The following is an 18,759-nucleotide window of genomic DNA, read 5'->3' as shown; positions in this document are numbered from 1 at the left end:
TGATTAGAAAATACTTAAAATATCGATGAAATTGCCCACACATTCTATTGGTTTGACACAATAGGCAGTTTTCCAGCATATCCTACTTTAATCTTGGATCTCCCCTACATCCTCACCCCCTCTCTCAATTTCTATGACAGTCAAAGCAAGATATGCATGCAGAAAGACTGTTAAGCAGAAAGACAGTTCATAGGTTGTTGACCTTAACATGAATGAAGATTAGAGTGGTGCTGGAAATGCACAGCAGGTCAGGCAGCATCCGAGGAGAAGGAAAGTCGATGTTTCAGGCAATTTTCACTGTGAAAATTGTATTCTGATTATTCATATATTACTAAATCTAAATTTTTGTGAAATAACTCCACAGAAGTCAATATGCCATCAGCAAATTACCCTTTTTTTACATGTACATAGTACTTGACACTGGTCCGGCTTGCTCAGAGTGAGCAGAACCTCTGACACTCTCTTGTTTACATCTGTCAGCCAAGGCTCCCTGATTGCATCAGGTTAACAGCCCCAATCAGAGAACTCATATTCTGTGAGGTCCACTTGGCTGACCCCATTACAATTACTACAATATGCAGGTGCAAAAGTGAGATGGAGGCAAGTTTATTCTATACCAAGGTCAATATCCACTGTTATTTTAGTGAGAAATTTCAGACACTGGGCTGAATTTAAGTTGAGATAACTAGGTGTCTTTCTGGGTGACACATGTCCTTGCCACACTTCTGTGGTTACATATTTAAGATCGCACAATTCAAATTATCAATGGAAAATGAAGGTCTTGTGTTCTCAGAAGCCTCTGAAAATCCATAAGGAAGACAAACCAGGAAATCAAAGAAAAAGCCTAATATAGAGGGAAAATTTGTAAATTTAACTCTTAATATACTTCAGACAAGTTTAGTCAAGTGAATGTTTTAATTCATTCATTTGTGGTGTATAGGCATTACTGGCTGGGCCAGTGTTTATTGTCTGTCCCTAGTTGTCCATGAGAAGGTGGTGGTGAGCTGCCTTATTGAACTGATGCAGTTTACCTGCTGTGGGTTTTGACCCACAGGGAAGGAATTCCAGGGTTTTGACCCAACAACAGTGGAGGAATGGTGATATATTCCAAACTAGGATAGTGAGTGGCTTGGAGGGGAAGGTGGCGGCGTTCCCAGGTATCCGCTGCTCTTGTCGGTCTAGTTGAAGTGGTTGTGGGTTTGGAAGGTGCAGTCTGAGGATCTTTGGTGAATTTCTGACACTGTGTGCTTCTGAGAGCTGATACAGACATCTCTATCATCCCATGCTATGTAGACCCAGGCAAAATATCACAGCGTGACTTATTTGGAGCTCTGGAATTTTAGTTTATTTGTCTGAGGAATGTGTGTTAAACTAAAAACAGCTTACTCACTTATTACTTCCATAAATTAACCCTTTCCCTACATCACTGCAATTTAAAGTAGTAATTTAAAACATCTGGAGATTGTAAAAAGACACAATTCTCTAAAAGTTGAAAGGTGGGGTGCTGGGAAGGCACAGGCAGCATCCGAGGAGCAGAAGAGTCGACGTTTCCGTGATGAAGAACGTATGCCCGAAACTTTGATTCCCCCGCTCCTCGGATGCTGCCTGACCTGCTGTGCTTTTCCAGCACCACACACTCGACTCTGATCTCCAGCATCTGCAGGCCTCACTTTCTCCGAACTGATTATTCTGAAAAAGCCAGCTCCGGTCAAATAGCAAAGACATTGTTCAGTAACAGAAGCTTTAGTTTGTGTTGTTGGATGCAGGAATTGCTACGAAGGCCTCATTTATTTCACAGCTCTGTGTGACCTGAGAAGGTGGTCAGAGCATTCTCCTTGACCTACTGCACCTGTGGAGCCCCACAAAGGTATTGGAAGTTATGGGATTATAACCGACAGTAATTCAGCTATTTGTTTAAATCCTGAGATTGGGGGTGACCCAAAGGCTAGGACTTTGCCATTCTTGCCTCCACTGGTATGGTACAGGCAATCCAGAAAACAAGGATTTAATCAAAATTTTAATTCCCCATAGAGTCATAGAGATGTACACAGAAACAGACTCTTCGGTCCAACACTTCCATGCCGACCAGATATCCTAAACTGACCTAGTCCCGTTTGCACTTAGTCCATAACCCTCTAAACCCTTCCTATTCATATACCCATCCAGATGCCTTCTAAATGTTGTAATTGTGCCAGCCTCCACCACTTCCACTGGCAGCACATTCCATACTTTTTGCGAGAAAAAGTTGGCCCTTAGGTCCCCTTTATATCTTTCCTCTCTCACCCTAAACCTATGCCCTCTAGTTCTGGAGCATCCCCCCACCCCCACTTTGTCTATTTACCCTATCTTTGCCCCTCATGATTTCATAATCTTCTATAAGGTCACCCCTCAGCCTGTCAGGTGTCAAGAATCCTGACCTTCAAAGACAGAATCTGTTCACTACGCTTTCCAGCACTCTGTGTGGACCAGGAGGAACAGGGTTGTACAGTGTAATCAATCAGTTCCTGTTCTTTTGTCACATTTGGCTTTTATGTCTGGAGATTCTTTTTGAGTCCAGCCTGTATTCCACAGGTCCCATTCTGTCAGGGTGTTCTTGAACTGGAAGGTATCTTTGCAAACCCAGTTTCAGTACTTATTGCTATCTGTGTTACTGTGGAAAACTATCACCCTGAATTGTGAACATGTACTAACCATCCCTTATCGTGAGCTGTGAGCCGTTGAGATCTGAATCATTGCTTTATTTCAGGTTGTTTTAAATGCCTGAGATTCAAAAACCTTTGGAATTTTGCTTTGCCTGCTGAGGGAGGATGGTACAAAGCAATTAAATTCCCACTAAAGGTCTCAGCTGCAGTTTCTGGTAAACACACTGTAGAGATAGCGACCTGATAATGGTTCAATGATCTCTCCTGTCATTACATGGCACCGCTGGATTGGTTTGAGTTGGACTTTATTGACAAACTTGTTTCTTGTCCTGTGTTAGTTAGATTGAGCGATATTTTATTATTAAAAAGTTCCCAGGGTGACAGGTGCTGAATGATGATGCAAATAAAATATGTCGTCATGATTCATAATATAGTTATTGGCGATCATTAAAATTTCTGTACACAAATATTTACAATACATTGTAAAATATACTGCAAATCTTAATTTACAGCCTAGAAATGAAAGGTTTACTGCAATCTGTAACCAATCAATGGACTTTAATACAAAACGCGTGCAGTCAGGTTGAGTCAATGAAATTAAATTCTCGATCAATTGTGTCCTGTCAGGAGTCGGTTAGCTTATTTGGCTGGACAGGCGCTGGTTTATAATGCAGAGAGACACCAACAGCGCAGGTTCAATTCCCACATTGGCTGAGGTCACCTTCTCAACTTCACCCCTCGTTTAAGCCGTGCTGACTTTCAGGTTAAACTATTACTCTCTCATGAGAGATAGGCCCAATGATCCTCTAGCGACTTTAGTTGATAAATTTTATAAAATAGGGGACTGAACTACCTCATAGTCCAGATATTCTATTTGTGGAATATTGCTCAAAATTGCCTTTTCCTCCAATGGACTTCTGTTTGCCCGTTCATCGAAACAGCAGATTTACATGTCTCAGCTCCAGGCAATGGAATCTTCATAAATTCTGAGGGCCAGGCATGTGTTGATTTACCCCTCCCTATTCCCCAAACATGTCTGTTTCCTCGTTACAAGTGCTTGCTCTTTCCACAAATGTCCCTCAGCACCATCCCAGGTGATGGTGACTCAGGACAACTTGGATCCCAGAGTGAAAGCTGCCTTGATAGACTAAGAGTTTTGTTTTTGCAATATGGTTATCATTGTGGCTAGTCACTGAACATACTTACATAAGAGTGCTAAGGTACTTTAACAAAGTAATGCCAGTTTACTGCACAAAAGAGAAAACTATAAATATCAGACAACTTAGAACACTCTTAAAATAAATACCAAAAAGTCTCAACACTTCTTTTTCTCAGCAATATCCTTTACAGTCATTCAACCCCAAAGAGTATCACACTTTACAGCTCTGATGGCGTGGACTTCTTTTAGTACTGACAATCTGGAGATTTCTCTCATTTAAAAAGATCATTTTTTAAAAATTATTTTTAAATTTTTGATTGTGAACTTAAATCTGAAAACAGATGTTTTAAAAGCCAACAATTGTTGAAGGATTGTTCTTTTATTTGAAGCAGGTAACCTGATGCTCATTATAGGTAAGGTTTACACAGTTACCTGGCCAAGCAGTAGTGGAAGGCTAGTTTTTAGACAAACTGGAGTGTACCAGCGGGTTTTGACTAGCAACAAGTAGCTGATTGATCTGTGAACTAATGACCATTTATCTATGATGAAAGCCATCTGCCTGCTATCAACTATATGATTGGCTCCTAGGTAGCAGAACAGCTTGTGGGTGTGACTGTTTTGGTAGAAGTTGTCTCCTCTGTGGAGGAAAACACATCTCAAGCCTCAGGATAGCCAGCATATTCCCCTTTCCGTTTGTTAGCTGTGACCTTTCACTGATATGTCAAAGACCCTTAGAAGAGTGAACCAGTCACTCCGTATTGGGAAAAGGAAAATTGAGAAGCAGTAAACTCATCAGCAACAGGATCATCTGAGCATTCCCTCTGGACAGGGACCATTGAACTGCTTTCCAATCTTTCCCTCTACTCATAACACCCATTTTTTTTCACTGTATGTCGGGGGGATGTTTATAACAGGGTTAGAGTTTTAATTGGGAGAGTTATAGGTCAGTGGTTGTTTATCTATAAATTGAATCAATTTATCTTGTTAAGTACGAAACCTGGTCTGTGGGGAATTTTGCTTATTTTTCAAAGTGTTTAATGTGTGTGAGGCTCTGGGAATATGGGAGCTACGCCAGAGAGGTGTAACACTTAGGATTACTTACTTTTTTCAGAACCTAACCTGCCAGTGGCTTCTGATCATCTGTTTCTGTGTAGGTCGTAACAATTGCCTTTAAATTTGATAATACTTTCCTGACCAACCATCTCTCACCAGCTTCTGTTCATCCAGACCTCTGCCACCTGTATCCTGTCTCACAGTAAACTGTGGTCACCCATCTCCCTTCTGTTCACTGACTATCACTGGCTGCTGATCTGGCAATGTCTTCATTTTTTCAGACCTCTCTATGGTCTTGTTCAGTTCATCTATTAATGGCTGTGACCTCTGCAATCCTCCACTTCTGATGATCAGAATCTCTGATGTTAATTGCTGCACTGTTGGTGGCTGTGGCCTCAGCTGACTGGGCCACAAATTCTAGAATTCCCACCTTAAACTTCTTCACCTCTTCCTCTCTTTCCTCTTTCAAGACTCTCCTTAAAATCACCTGCATGCTGTTCATGTGAACTAACTACATAAATACAGTTAGTTTTGTTTCTGAATGGGCAAGAGGGACACATACGTGAAGCCATTGAGGTCGAAGGCTGGAGTGCTAGAAAAGCATATCCGCTCAGGCAGCAACCAAGGAGTAAGAGAGTCGATGTTTCAAGCATAATCTCTTCATCAGGATGCTGCCTCAGGATGCTGTCAACTCTCCTGCTCCTCGGATGCTGCCTGACCTGCAGTGCTTTTTCAGTGCCACACCTTTTGACTCTGATCTCCAGCATCTGCAGTCCTCACTTTCTCCTCCCTGAAGTCACTGAGATCCTTGCTTAACTGTGTAGATTCCAGTTGCAGTGATTCCATCACAATTTGACTGTACATATAGCTGGGAGTTGATGTAATTCTCACCAGGTCAAATCAGGTCAAACCAGCCACATTAGGGGTCATGTCCGAATAGTAACGTCCATCCTTTTCTTCAGTTCTTTGTGGACCAAGAGGAACTGGAGACCCAAGGCTCTTGCCAAGCCATGACCCCAGTGGCAGACTCCTGTCGCCCGATGTTCTGACCTGGTTAGGTTTGGATCATTGAGTGCAAGGCCTACACTGTGTGTTGATGGGCAAGAACTAACATCTCCAAGGCCTGTCAGTGCTGAGGTCCATGTGCTTTGTTACACCCAACCCTTGCACAGCCTCCACATGACCTCTCACCTGGAACCATTGGATTTTTTGGCACAGGAAGAGAACAATCGGCCCATTGAAATGGTGCTTGCCCGTAAAGAGCTATCCAGTCAAATTCTACTTTCCCACTCTTGCTCATAGCCCTTCATTGCATCTTAAGAATATTCCAATTGTTTTTTAAAAATGAAATAATGGGTTCTCTCTTTCAGGCAGTGAGTTCCTGACCCCCACCATCCTCTGGGCGAAAATTACTCTTCAGTAACCCTCCTTTCTCACAATCCTTCCACCATTTACTTTTAGTCTGGTCCTCTGGTTAGTGACCCCTTTATACTAATGAAAATTGATCCTTCCTATCTATTCAATAGAGTCCCTTTATAATTTAATACACCTCAGTTAAATCTCTTTTTGGCCTCCTTTGTTGTGAAAGTAATCGCCTTGGCCTATCCAATCTTTCTTCATCACTAAACTTTTCCAGCTTGGCAACACACAACAATGTTTTGCTGCTTATTCAGTTTGTCCTTCTCATTAACCAGCTAGGGTTTTATTAGTGTCGACAGAAAGACCATTCACAGGTTGACACTGCTGGCTGGCTCTGCTGTCATGTTCTGTGTGTAATAAAGCATAATGCTGCAACTCCATTAGCCAGAGTCTGAGGGTTAATAGCTCAATAACATTATCACTATGTCCCCTTAAAACCATTTGCACCCCTCAATCCCTGAGAACCTCTAGGTTTTTTTAATAACTGTATAAAGAGATTGTTGGTCACTTTTTAAAATTGGAATTCCTGTTGCCACTACTATTCAAATTGCAACACATAACCTTTATAACCTGTTTAATTCTTCCCATGTAAATATATCTGATCTCCAAAGTCCCTTAGAGATGATGTATCCCAGTTAAGAACTAATTGGTGTACTGACCTATTTTGTTCTGTGATTAGTCCATTCAGCAAACTGACTCTTCAGGACAACAGCTCAGTGTGTTAATGCCGTAGATTGGACAGATCCCTGATCTGGACCTGATCATCACAGTTCAGCAACCCTTGTCAGGCAGGTGAACACAGTGCTCTACTTGGCACCTCTTCCACCACTTCCTTGTGAGGAGGTGATGGCTCGGATCAGCACTGCACAGACATGATCTGTTGTCAGTAAAGACCACTGTCCATTGGTTCGGTCCCAGGGTTGGTGAGGTCAGTCATGGCTGATGTAGAAAGCCTAGAGTTGAACAAGTTCCAGAATGTGGATAGCTGTGAGCATTTGTGGATGGTCATAATGTCAGCATTGGCTCTGTGTAGCCTGGAGGGAAGCTGATCATTGCATACTAGGTATATGGACATGCAACACTTTGTATGCGTTCAGCTATATGCCACACATTATACACATACACATACACACGTGTACATATACATGTACACGTACATTTCTGTCCAGAGATTACAGAAAACTGATCAGCTTGTCACTCAGCACAGATCTGTGAACAAACCTGACCTCTAGAAATTTAAAATATCCCTCCCATTAAAGGAACACGCTCCCTTCTCCCTCCTATTATGCATCCCCAGACAGCTGTATATGGACTTAAGGTACTAAGGTTAGTTTTAATCCTAATATTAGATGGTACCACTAAGGAAATTGGGTTCTAAATTTGAGACTAACTGCCTAATACATGATTAATTGTAATCGGTACAGATTGTGTGATACAGTTTCACTGTTAGAATGTACTGAGATCCTTAACCACTTTTCTTGCTAATCCAGTGCTGTGAATAGGGCTCCCTCAAGTAGGATGTGACTGCTCAGTGTGAAATATCCTTTTTGTCTTTAACAGAAACAAGTGAATTTGGAGACTCCGATAGAGGTGTCTGTGGTGAATGAGGTGAGGTCCCAGCCAAGTGTCTCTCTCCCCAAGGATTTGGCTGGCAGGAATCTGACAAACCTTGATCCTCAGCCAGTAGGAATTCCAGAAGATAAACTTGTGCAGAGCCAAGATTCAGAACAAGACAGGGATCTTTCCAAAGATACGAGGGAGATCTCGACTACTGGATCCAGAAACCGACTAGAACAGCAGGTAGATAATGAGCTTGTGTTGAAGGAAGGAGGGGATAAAGAATCTGATTCCCTCAACCATCCACAGTGGTTTACTCAAAGCAAGGATTCTCTGGAAGAGCAGCCCTCCGACCCAATGGAGAAAACTGAGGGAAATGTCTTTGCCTCCAACAATGGATCTTTGCTCAATTTTGATTACTCATGCCAAAGTCCTGAAAATGGAACCCATTTGCTTTCACACAATCCAAATACATTGATTACTTCAGGGTCATCTGTTTCAGACATTCCAGCATCCAGGATTGATGATAGTAATGATGTCATCATTCATGCAACAAAGGTTTCTGTCATCCAACACCCTGACGTTGACGATCATGACAGTCCAGCTCATCATGACTTATTTTCTTCAAAGACGCAGCAAGATGAAGATTGGATCCATTCCACAAAATTAGCCACCATAAAGAGGGAAGCCAACTTTGACCTTCGGACTTACCATGCGGAGAAAAAGCCAACAAAACTTTTTCCTGATGACGAGGGAGAAAAGTATCAGGCGGTAGTCATCAAAGGAACAGCTGATGATGAGGCGCTCATGCAGGAGAGAAAACAGATTATTAGAAACCAAGCCATGAAGAAAAACGCCACCATTGCTGAGAAATGGGGGTCGGCAGAGCAACTAAATATGGAGGAGAAACCGTCACTTGCAGATTCCGTGCATAAACAAGATAAAGTGGAGATTCCTTCCACAGAAACCAATGCATCACCCTTCTCATTCTCCACTACTCCTTCTGAAGACATCAACACTGAACAAATAAACTTCACTGCTGCTCGGCAACAGTTCCTTGAGATGGAGAAGTCACAGCCAGAAATCCCACTGAGCCCAAGACCCTCTCCTAGGATCTTGAATCAACCTTCCAGACCATCTGAATCAATGTATGGTCTTCACTACAAGGCAGACACAAGTCCAGGGGTCACTCTAAAGGCTGTTAGAGTTGAATGTTTCCCTGATGAAGAAAGGGAGCACCTGGAGAAGCCTTTCCCTAAAAGCAATGGCACCTTCATTGCTACAAAAGCAACTGTGGAAAATGGTGATGGTGAGAGCCAGCAAACTCTGCCTGTCTACTCATCATTAGATGACCTTGACTCTGGACTGGGAGAGATGTCCAATGACTGCAGCTATGGGTATACAAGTGATGGTGGGGCATCAACTGAAATACTGAACGCAGGAACTGATAACAGTGGTGCTGCTTTGGAATCCCCAGAGCTGAAACATGCATCTGAAACACCCATTCAGAGGGAAATTCGATTGGCCATGGAGAGGGAAGACAGTCTTCGTAAGGAGCGAGGAATTAAGAAGTCTAGCAACTCCGAAGAAATGGTGGAAATCAGAACCAAGCCACTGTTATCACAACTGCCTCCGGCATCCCCTTTCTCAAAATCTAAAGACAAAAACCGGATGGTTTTTTTTGTTCAGAGAGATATCGAAATGGAGTCGAAGAGGGAAGAGAAGTTGAGGGAAGAGGGTAAAGTCCAGGGATTATATGATAAAGGAACGCCAGAAGAGGTGGAGAAACGCAAAAAGGTTTTTGAACAGCAAGTAGATGATGTGCCTGTTGTGCCACAGCAGGGCCTGCACGCAAAGGTAACCACTCCTGCTCCACAGGATCCTGGCGCTGTGCACAGCCTTCCGGTGGAAGATAGCACAATCGAAGTTGATTCGACAGAATATAAAGTAATCTTGCGGGAATATCCAGACTATCAGCTGAATAGTAAAAGCAGTCCCAAGACCTACAGCTCAAAGCTGGACTCGCCTTCACACAGCACAAGGCTGGTGGAGAACTGGGCCACGCCCAGTGAAGAGCCCTACATCTTGCGACCGCTCAAGTCACAGACCACTTTCCTGATTGAGAGGGAAATTGAGGAAGAGCAGCGTCGGGAAGAGGAGCTGCGAGCTCAGAGGCAGAGGCAGCAGCCGGCTCAGAACCTTGATTCAAGTAAGTGTATTGAACAAGATATTGAAATTTTCAGCATTCACTATCACTGCCCAACTGAAATGGACAGTAGTTGACTCCAGGAAATCCAGACATTGCTGTTAATGCTTCAACACTTCTCCAGGTTGTCTTTAGCAATACCTGCTTCCCCAATTTTATTGGTTTCAATGTCATGAACAAAGTACAAGGTAATTATTACTGAAACACATACTTGCCATGAAATGCTCAATTTATATTCATGGGGGGTCAAATTTCTTGGTAATAACAAAATCTTTATCCTTGACATTTCCTAATTTTCATTTTAGTTTCTATCTAATTCTAATCATAATAATTTATTTGGCTGAAAATTTAAAGTAAAAGCAAAGGATTTTTTTTCCCCTGGTCTGCTGCCTGTGAGAATCCTTCAGTGATATTAACGGATCACCTACTTACTGAGGCCTTTACAATAAATCTTTTTCACTCAGTACCACATTTAAACTAATATGGGGAGAGAGAAAATTCCCTCCAAGGAGCTTCCTGCAATTTTGTGGGTAGTTTTGTTTGAGATCTCGATTTGGAGACATTGGTGTTGGGCTGGGGTGTACAAAGTTAAAAATCACACAATCCCAGGTTATAGTCCAACAGGTTTATTTGGAAGCACTAGCTTTCAGAGCCCTGCTCCTTCATCAGGTGGTTGTGGAGAACCACAACCACCTGATGAAGGAGCAGTGCTCTGAAAGCTAGTGCTTCCAAATAAACCTGTTGGACTATAACCTGGGGTTGTGTGATTTTTAACTTTGTTTGAGATCAGCATTGAGTGTTCTTGCTTTACCACTGACTGAAATCCAGCCCAGGGAATCCTTGTTTGATAGCTCCAACTCTTTAAGCTCCAATTAACCTTTCATAGAGACAGAACCTGCTGATGCGAAAAATACACACCCACACTATTCAACATCCTTCAGTGCTCAGTTGTAATAAACATCCTTTTGTATTAGAATATAAGGAAAGTTGGTCTTAGTAGTATCAATGCATTTAAGGGGAAGCTGGAATGACCACATGAGGACAAGTGCATAGAAAGATGATAAGGTCAGAGGAGGCTTGTGTGTAGCATCAGTGCTGCATGGGATAGTCTGGTTTAATGGCCTGCATTTCGTAGACTCCCTATAGAGCACTGCACTACCCAAACATTCTGTCTATAATTTGTTCTGAGATATTCCAGGAATTGCATATAGTTTGTTTAACAGACGATGACCCAAGTTGTAATTTTAATTGGAGCATTGGAGGTCCATGTTTCACTAGGACCTTACTGTCTCTCCTCTTGTTTGCTCTCTCTCACCCACTGGGACCAGATATTTTGATGGCCACAGCAATGCTGACTCAAGTTGGGCATCTTGGCTGGGCGGAATCCCCAGTGCAGCTGACTCCATGGGAATTGTCCAGGAAAGGGCGACACGGTGGCTCAGTGGTTAGCACTAGTGCCTCACAGCACCAGGGTCCCATGTTCAATTCCAGCCTGGGGTGATTGTCTGTGTGGAGTGTGCACATTCTCCCCATATCTGCGTGGGTTTCCTCCGGGTGCTCCGGTTTCCTCCCACAGTCCAAAGATGTGCAGGTGAATTGGCCACTAAATTGCCCATAGTGTTAGGTGCATTAGTCAGAGGGAAATGGGGACTAGGTGGGTTACTCTTCAGAGGGTCAGTGTGGACTAGTTGGGCCGAAGGGCTTGTTTCCACACTGTAGGGAATCTAATCTAACCAAAGTGAATTTCCTGAAGGGCTCATTACCACTACACCACAGTGTTCCCCACATCACAGGCAACCCTCTGCAGCTCAGCACACTATATCATCCCTTGAGCTCTAACCCTTTGTGAAATCCTCTTAAAAGTCAGAGAATTTGGAAGGTTCAAACTCACTTAAACTTTATAGTTACCTAAGGAAGGTCAGAGGACTGAAAACCCATCTCAAATCCTGGGGAACCATCAAGCTGAGTGGTGGGCTCCTTACTGACCACAATGACACATCCAGCTATTTGGCTCTAGCCCTCACCCCAAACACACCCTTCTCACCCACTTTCCACTCCGCACCCCCACAAAAACCTCATGTATTTATCCTTTCACACTAACTGCTTGACATCTTAAAATCAAAATGCAGCACTCAGTGATGTGGCTTCTATATCAAATCTTTCTGCTGCTGGATTTGGGGTTTCCTGGACAGGTTCATAACCAGAGGCCCCTGTCCAGGAATCTCCAATACAGAAGTCACCCAAAGGTAAGTGGGTCATTTTTAATCACGTCAAGGTTGGAAATAGGGTTTCAGATGCTGATTGGAATTCTTGGTTCTTGGTCCCACTGCTGCTCCCAACCTCCGTTAACTCTGAACCCATCTCCTCGAGCACTAGCCTGGGCTGCTGGATTGCTAGTCTAGTCTCATTCCACTACACCACAGTGTTCCCCAAATCACAGGCAGCCCTCTGCAGCTCAGCACACTATATCATGTCTTGAGTCAGATGATGTTCCTTGTGGAATGGCAGATCTTCAATGCTCACGCCTATATTCAGCAGTGTTGCACCCTAGGAAATTCTCCAAGATCAACGTGATTTTGTTACCCCTCACCTTTTTAAGCTTCAAGAGAATACAATGTTCATTCTTATTCACCTTAAGTGAACAATGGATTCATTGCAGTATCTGTTTGATTTTCTATCTCATATTTAAGAGGCTTCCGTGTGACTGGAACTGTCAATGTTCAGCCATTTGTCTTAAAGAAAACCATTTACTCCTCACTTGTGATTATCAGCTCAGTCTTGTTCTTGGTCTTGAAGGACTGGGTGTTATTCTGAAAAATCAGGCTGCCTGTTTTTTTAGATTAGATTAGACTAATTACAGTGTGGAAACAGGCCCTTCAGCCCAACAAGTCCACACCAATCCTCTGAAGAGCAACCCACCCAAACCCATTCCCCTACATTTACCCCTTCACCTAACACTACGGGCAATTTAGCATGGCCAATTCACCTAACCTGCACATCTTTGGACTGTGGGAGGAAACCCACGCAGACACGGGGAGAATGTGAAAACTTCACATAGATAGTTGGCTGAGGCGGGAATTGAACCCAGGTCTCTGGTGCTGTGAGGCAACAGTGCTAACCACTGTGCCACCGTGCTGCCCCTTTCTAACTTTATCAGCAGCATCTTCTCCACAGTGCAGTGTTTGGTAGAGTGAATGTGCGCAAGGATCACATTGACCCCCTGCACATGCTGGTAAACCACACTATTAGACCCCACCCGATCCCAAAACAACCTTTCTCCAAGAACCTGATAGTTACCCCGAATGCCAATCCACCTCACACAAAGCATCGATCTCCAACCCCTCCTGTCCCACCTCTGGTCTCCCCCCTCAGTCAACACTGGTTTCATAAGTTGCCTCCTTTCTCCAAGATGGTGTTTGTTGATACCTGTGTCCTTCTAAACATTTTCCTAAACTCCAATAGACTTTCTGTAGGGACACAGCTTGATTTTTCCCTGGTTTTCCAATTTTTCATTTGAAAACGTTTAAATGCCTGTGGGAGATCATGAGCTGATTTTCAAGTTCTGGTTCAGAAACTAATACTTGGACAAATCCTATACTTGACTATATCGCTCCTCTTTTTTTGAAGTGCTAATACTCTAATTAGACAGGAGGCAGGTTTGGTGCAGAATGTCTCTGAGGGGTGAAAGCTCCCAACCTGGCAGTGGCATTGGCAGATGACAGAGGCTGATGCCTCCCAATACCACCCTCCATTTGAAAGTCCTGGTGTTTTCAAGGTGTTGGAATCCACAGATAACCTCTGGAAATGAAACTTTTAAATGGTGCCCTACCCAATTTTGATCTTGCTGGCAATTTAAACTCCTGCTCTGTGTGTACATGACTGAGAGTGTACAACCATATTAATGTCTGCTGTATGCTTGTGCATTGGTGTGCACGTCTTCACTGGACGTGTGTGTGTGTGTGTGTACATGTTTACTTATGTGCATGTACCTCTATATATAAATGTGTGTATATGTGCGATGGCTGTACATTTTGTATGTAATTATTTCATGTGGCTGTATGCTCACTTAAGGCAATACTTTAACCCTTCTGCAGCTGCCAGACCAGATCGCCTGAATTCTACAGTTAATCTAATGTCTCCTGGGCAGCCTTCAATTGCTGGGACTTCAGATGGTGATCAAACAAGAGACCTTACAGAAACGATACAGAAACATGAAAGGCAAAAAGGGAAACCGTGGGAAAGAAAGGACGACACGTCGGTAAGTTAGAAGTTTAACTAAATATTTATATACCTTTTCTAAACTGATAAAGTGTTAATGAGCTAGTTAACAATTTGATGGGTGCATTTCCAGCATCAATCAATGATGGGTTGCATTGGAAGGAAGATTCTGATTGTCGTTATGGATGTATGTTAAGTCTTAGCTAAGCTGTGACCTGTTGTTTCATACACCCACCTTTGCCCCGTAATATTTATAGTTAACAAAAACCTATCAATCCCAGATTTAAAATTAAGAAATGATTCAGCATTGAATGCTATTTGTAGAAGAAAATTCCAAACTCGTACCACCTAATTTCGCTCCTGGAAGGTAGCATCTCATATTTTTTCTATAATTTACTGCCCTTGATGACCCAAATAGTTTCTCTCTATTTTGTGTTACCTTTAATGTTATGAAACTGTGCATCAAATCACCATAAACGCGTCTAAACTTCAAGGAATATAGCTTAGCTTGTGTAATCTATCCTCTCAACATAATGTTTGGAATCCAGATATCATTCCAATAAATCTATATTTCCCTCGATCCAAGGCTACTGGATGCTTCATAGATGCCCAGAAGTGCTCATGATAACTTCATGTCTGGTCAAACCATGGTTTATTACTGCTGCATCAATACCACTAGTATTTTAGGTCTCTTGATATAAAGCCCAGTGTTCCCACGACAGCCTTTCTGATTGTTATCTGTTAATTTTATCCATGACAGTTTAATGAACTATAAATTTGGAACTCCAAGTCTCTTTAGACTTGCACTCTGAAAGTTTCCTGTGGGTCCAAAGTGAATAAACTCACATTGAAATCCATTTGCCAGTTTGTGCCCATATATTTAATCTATCAATAACTGTTTGTAATTTTATGCACTCATCTATGTTGTTTAAAATTGCAATTGATTCATCAATAAATTTGTAAATTTGTCTCTCCCAGTTGTTCATAAATACAGTGAAATATTGAGAGAATCTTGTGGGACACCCACATCATGTTGGTTCGAATGCCCACCCATTTGTCTCTTGCGAGGTTAAAACAAAGACTGCAGATGCTGGAAACCAGAGTCTAGATCAGAGTGGTGCTGGAAAAGCACAGCAGGTCAGGCAGCATCCGAGGTTGTCTCTTGCTGTCAGTCAACTTCCCAAGCAGCTCAACAAGAATTCTGTTCCTGATTTGGGGACATACATGAGAATAATGGCTTTGACTATAAGAGCTCACATAAATAATCTGCTGTCTTCATTTGTGAAGGATAGGCCCTAGATCAAGAATCCAAAGTTCACTGGTATCTGTAGAATTGCAGTGCTGTGAGAGATCTGCCTTTAGAAAGGGAATAAAAGGGAAAGAAAGTGTAGGAAGACTTTCCTCACCGTCCCCTTTCCTATCCCTTTTCCGTTTAATCAAATGCCCTGTCTGTCTATTAGAAGCAAAATGGGCCTGAAATGTAACCATGTGCTGATGGTTTCAAGAGTAAAGTTTAATATTCAGCACAGTATCTACTAGCGTCACCTGGGCCTCTTGTAATAATGAACAGAGCAAACTGAATGAGTTGTGACCTTACAGTACAGCAGAGGTCAATGATTCCACTGAAACAGTAGAGTCTCAACAACCTTGCAGACAGCTATAAAGTAAAAAATTGTAGTCAGGTATGAAAATACGAAACTGAGGTCAGGCATCAGGAGTTACTCTTTGTTTGATTTCATGATGGTTTATTGTAGTGGCATTCTCAAATTTCTGATGAAAGCTTTGTTTTCAACTTCAGTATGCTGGTATCGAGGCTTCTGATGATGTCAACATTGAGGTAGTTACCTTTTGTTACTGCCAGGCTTGCTGTCTACCTGTCTGCATGTACCATAAACATAGCTGAGTATCTGACCAGTGTTACTAACTGCTTGGCTGCTGCATTGTGATAACTTTGAGAGGGAGGTGGTCTTGAAATAGTGAGTTGCTTTGTTACTAACACTATTCTGTTTACTAAATCACTTGCAATTACAATTGTTCTGGATTTTTTTTTTACTTTTTCATAATTCTGGATGTTGCTACAGCAGCACTTTTTTGACCATTCCTAATGTCCCTTGAGAAAGTTATGGAAGGCTGCTGCAGTCCTGGGTGTGTATACTCACAATGCTGTTGATGAGGGAGTTCCAGGATTTTGACCCAGTGATATCATGATGATTTAGTTCCAAGTCAGGATAGTATGTGATTTGGGAAGGGAACTTGCATATGGTGGTATTCCCATTAATCCACTGCCTTTCTCCTATTGGAGGTCATGGGTTTGGAAGGTCATAACGAGTCCAGGTAGAGAAGCAGGTATCTGGCCATCTGTTTTTTTTTGCTAATTTTTATTCCCAGAAAGGTTAGTTATGAATGTTTGGCTGAACTTCAATACTCTCAGATTAATTTATCTCATTAAGGGGTCAGTTTGGACAAACTGGAGTATTTGAATGACTAACATTTTGAGATAATGGTTGGTTGTTCTTCTCTGTCATCTCCTCTTCAGTGGTCGGTTTGTTTATTTCGATATGATAATGAGGTGTGAAGTAGATGAAGCATCTGGCACTGGTGCTACACTGCATGTGTCAAACACTTGTGTATGATTATAGGATTTTTTTTGACAGCAGGTTTCTGAATGGATGTTTTTCCCCCAGTATTTCAACACTTGCCATTATTGTAAAATGACTCATTGCCCGGTGTGCCTTGGGGAACCAATGTAGCTGGCAAGGAGGTGGCAATAAGAGCTATACAGGTGACATGGGGACTGAATGGGGAAGTGAGGGGGAAGACTCTAGGGCTTAACCACTTGGAATACAGTTGGGATGAAGATGCAGAGAACTAAGGCAGGCCTTCTAACCAGACCACCTTGGCACGGGCCGCCCCCTCTGACCATCTGCAATCTGCTTCCTGGGTCAATGCATTTGCCAAAACACACATTTTAAACGAAGGTGGGCTATCTGAGTCTGAATATTAACTGCCTTTGTTATGAAAAGCTTGCCCGCTGTAAGCCACCCAAATACCCTCACACCCATCCCTCCCAGAATACATACAGACACAAGACCTCATCCAACTCCCCAACCTCTTAGACACTTTACCCCATCCAATTCCCCACTCCCTTATACACTGTAACCCATCCAACTCCCAACCCTCCCTTACACACTGTACCCTTTCCAACTCTCTACCCTCTCTCACAATGTACCCCATCCAATTCTCCACCCTCTCATAGGGAGTTTGTTTGTTCATTTGGTGGCTTTGTATGTTAAGTGTAAGCCAGATGTTTGATATTCCTCTCGGGTTGTCTGTTAAGTGTTGGGAAAGGGGAAGCAAGAATGCGGGCATGGATTTTATTTTGAATTCTCTAAATTATACCTTCCTGACTCATGGTTTCCTTTGGCTCCAGGTGCTGGAATCTACCAGAGTAACTCGACGCCAAAGTGCATTGGCACAGCGCTGGGAGGCTGGGATATTCCACAAGCACCTGGAAGAATGAAGCTGGTCTTCTGATCTGAAGTGATATAATTGTAGATATAAGTAATATTCTAAAAAGCACTGCCTGCTGAATAGAAATGAAGTTCTGTCTTGCACTCTGGAATGATTTAACTCAAATAACTGTATATATACCTGTATAGGTGACTTGGCTGTGACCTTCAAGTTCCAAGCTTGGGCTTGTTGTTTCCATCTTCCTTTGTACATGGCAATGCCGTATTAGGGAAAACTCTTTGTAGCTATGAGTGAAATGGTAGGTTCGGCGGTAACCAACTTCCCTCAGATCCCTTTCCACCACTGGAGTTCTCAGCTTTGTTTCTTTTGGAATGAACATTTTGGTAAATGTACTTTTAAAGGGAAGCCCTCCTGGGGTCCATGAACTGTTCTTGATAATATCAGGGAACTTTTTTGCAGAGAAGCAGAATACTATTTGTGTGCATTTATTTAAAAACAAATTTCATCAATAAATCAGTGTCTGTAACAAAGGCGCTTTCACTGGACAGATCCACATTGTGTCTGTGTCTGTTTGTGTGAGAGAGGGACAGCATGGGTAGGAAAAGATGTAGTAAAAAAAAATCCAGGTACATTATGTCCATTGATCCAGCCTTACCCACTCCATTAGCAAGTTACACCTTAATTCCTCATAGATTTCTCAAACACAATTTTCTTTTTATCTTTCCTCATGTTGGCTCTGCTGAATAATTTTATGATTTTGTGCATGTGCTGTTAACACATCTCTCTAATAATGAACTTTAGCAACATTCGTCAAAATGGCCTCCAGTTCCCCCCTTTTCCACTTGGTCTAACTAGAAGTGTAATGTAGTTAAAAATACATTTTAATGCAAATTAGCAACTAGTTACAGGTTACATTGATATGACAGACATCATTTGGATACCTTGAGAAGCATCAGAAGTTGTGTCTCATGTCCTTAGAAGATTCTACGCTGTTTTACCCACAGCTCCATATGACACCAACACAGTTGGTGGTT

General features: G+C 42.4%; 1 protein-coding gene across 4 annotated transcripts in view; it reads left to right on the top strand.

The window, feature by feature from the left end:
• LOC122565152 (mitotic interactor and substrate of PLK1-like) overlaps positions 1-18,270 on the top strand; it is a 129,469-nt gene extending 111,199 nt beyond the window's left edge. For 3 of the 4 annotated variants that reach the window (XM_087976179.1, XM_043720833.2, XM_043720834.2), the window contains 4 exons: positions 7,834-10,039; positions 14,131-14,294; positions 16,053-16,091; positions 17,685-18,270. In XM_087976179.1, coding sequence (XP_087832305.1) covers positions 7,834-10,039; positions 14,131-14,294; positions 16,053-16,091; positions 17,685-17,774 — 2,499 coding nt within the window. In that variant the 3' untranslated portion in view covers positions 17,775-18,270. The remainder of the gene's footprint in view (positions 1-7,833; positions 10,040-14,130; positions 14,295-16,052; positions 16,092-17,684) is intronic. The other variant, XM_087976180.1, reaches the window with a different exon arrangement.
• The last annotated feature ends 489 nt before the right edge of the window (positions 18,271-18,759 follow it).

Source organism: Chiloscyllium plagiosum, unplaced genomic scaffold, assembly GCF_037043375.1.
Source record: "Chiloscyllium plagiosum isolate Xiang-an unplaced genomic scaffold, Cpla_swu_hap1 HiC_scaffold_28, whole genome shotgun sequence".
Classification (NCBI taxonomy): domain Eukaryota; kingdom Metazoa; phylum Chordata; class Chondrichthyes; order Orectolobiformes; family Hemiscylliidae; genus Chiloscyllium; species Chiloscyllium plagiosum.
The sequence above is the reverse complement of the archived record's forward strand: the minus strand, read 5'-3'. Positions and strand labels throughout refer to the sequence as shown.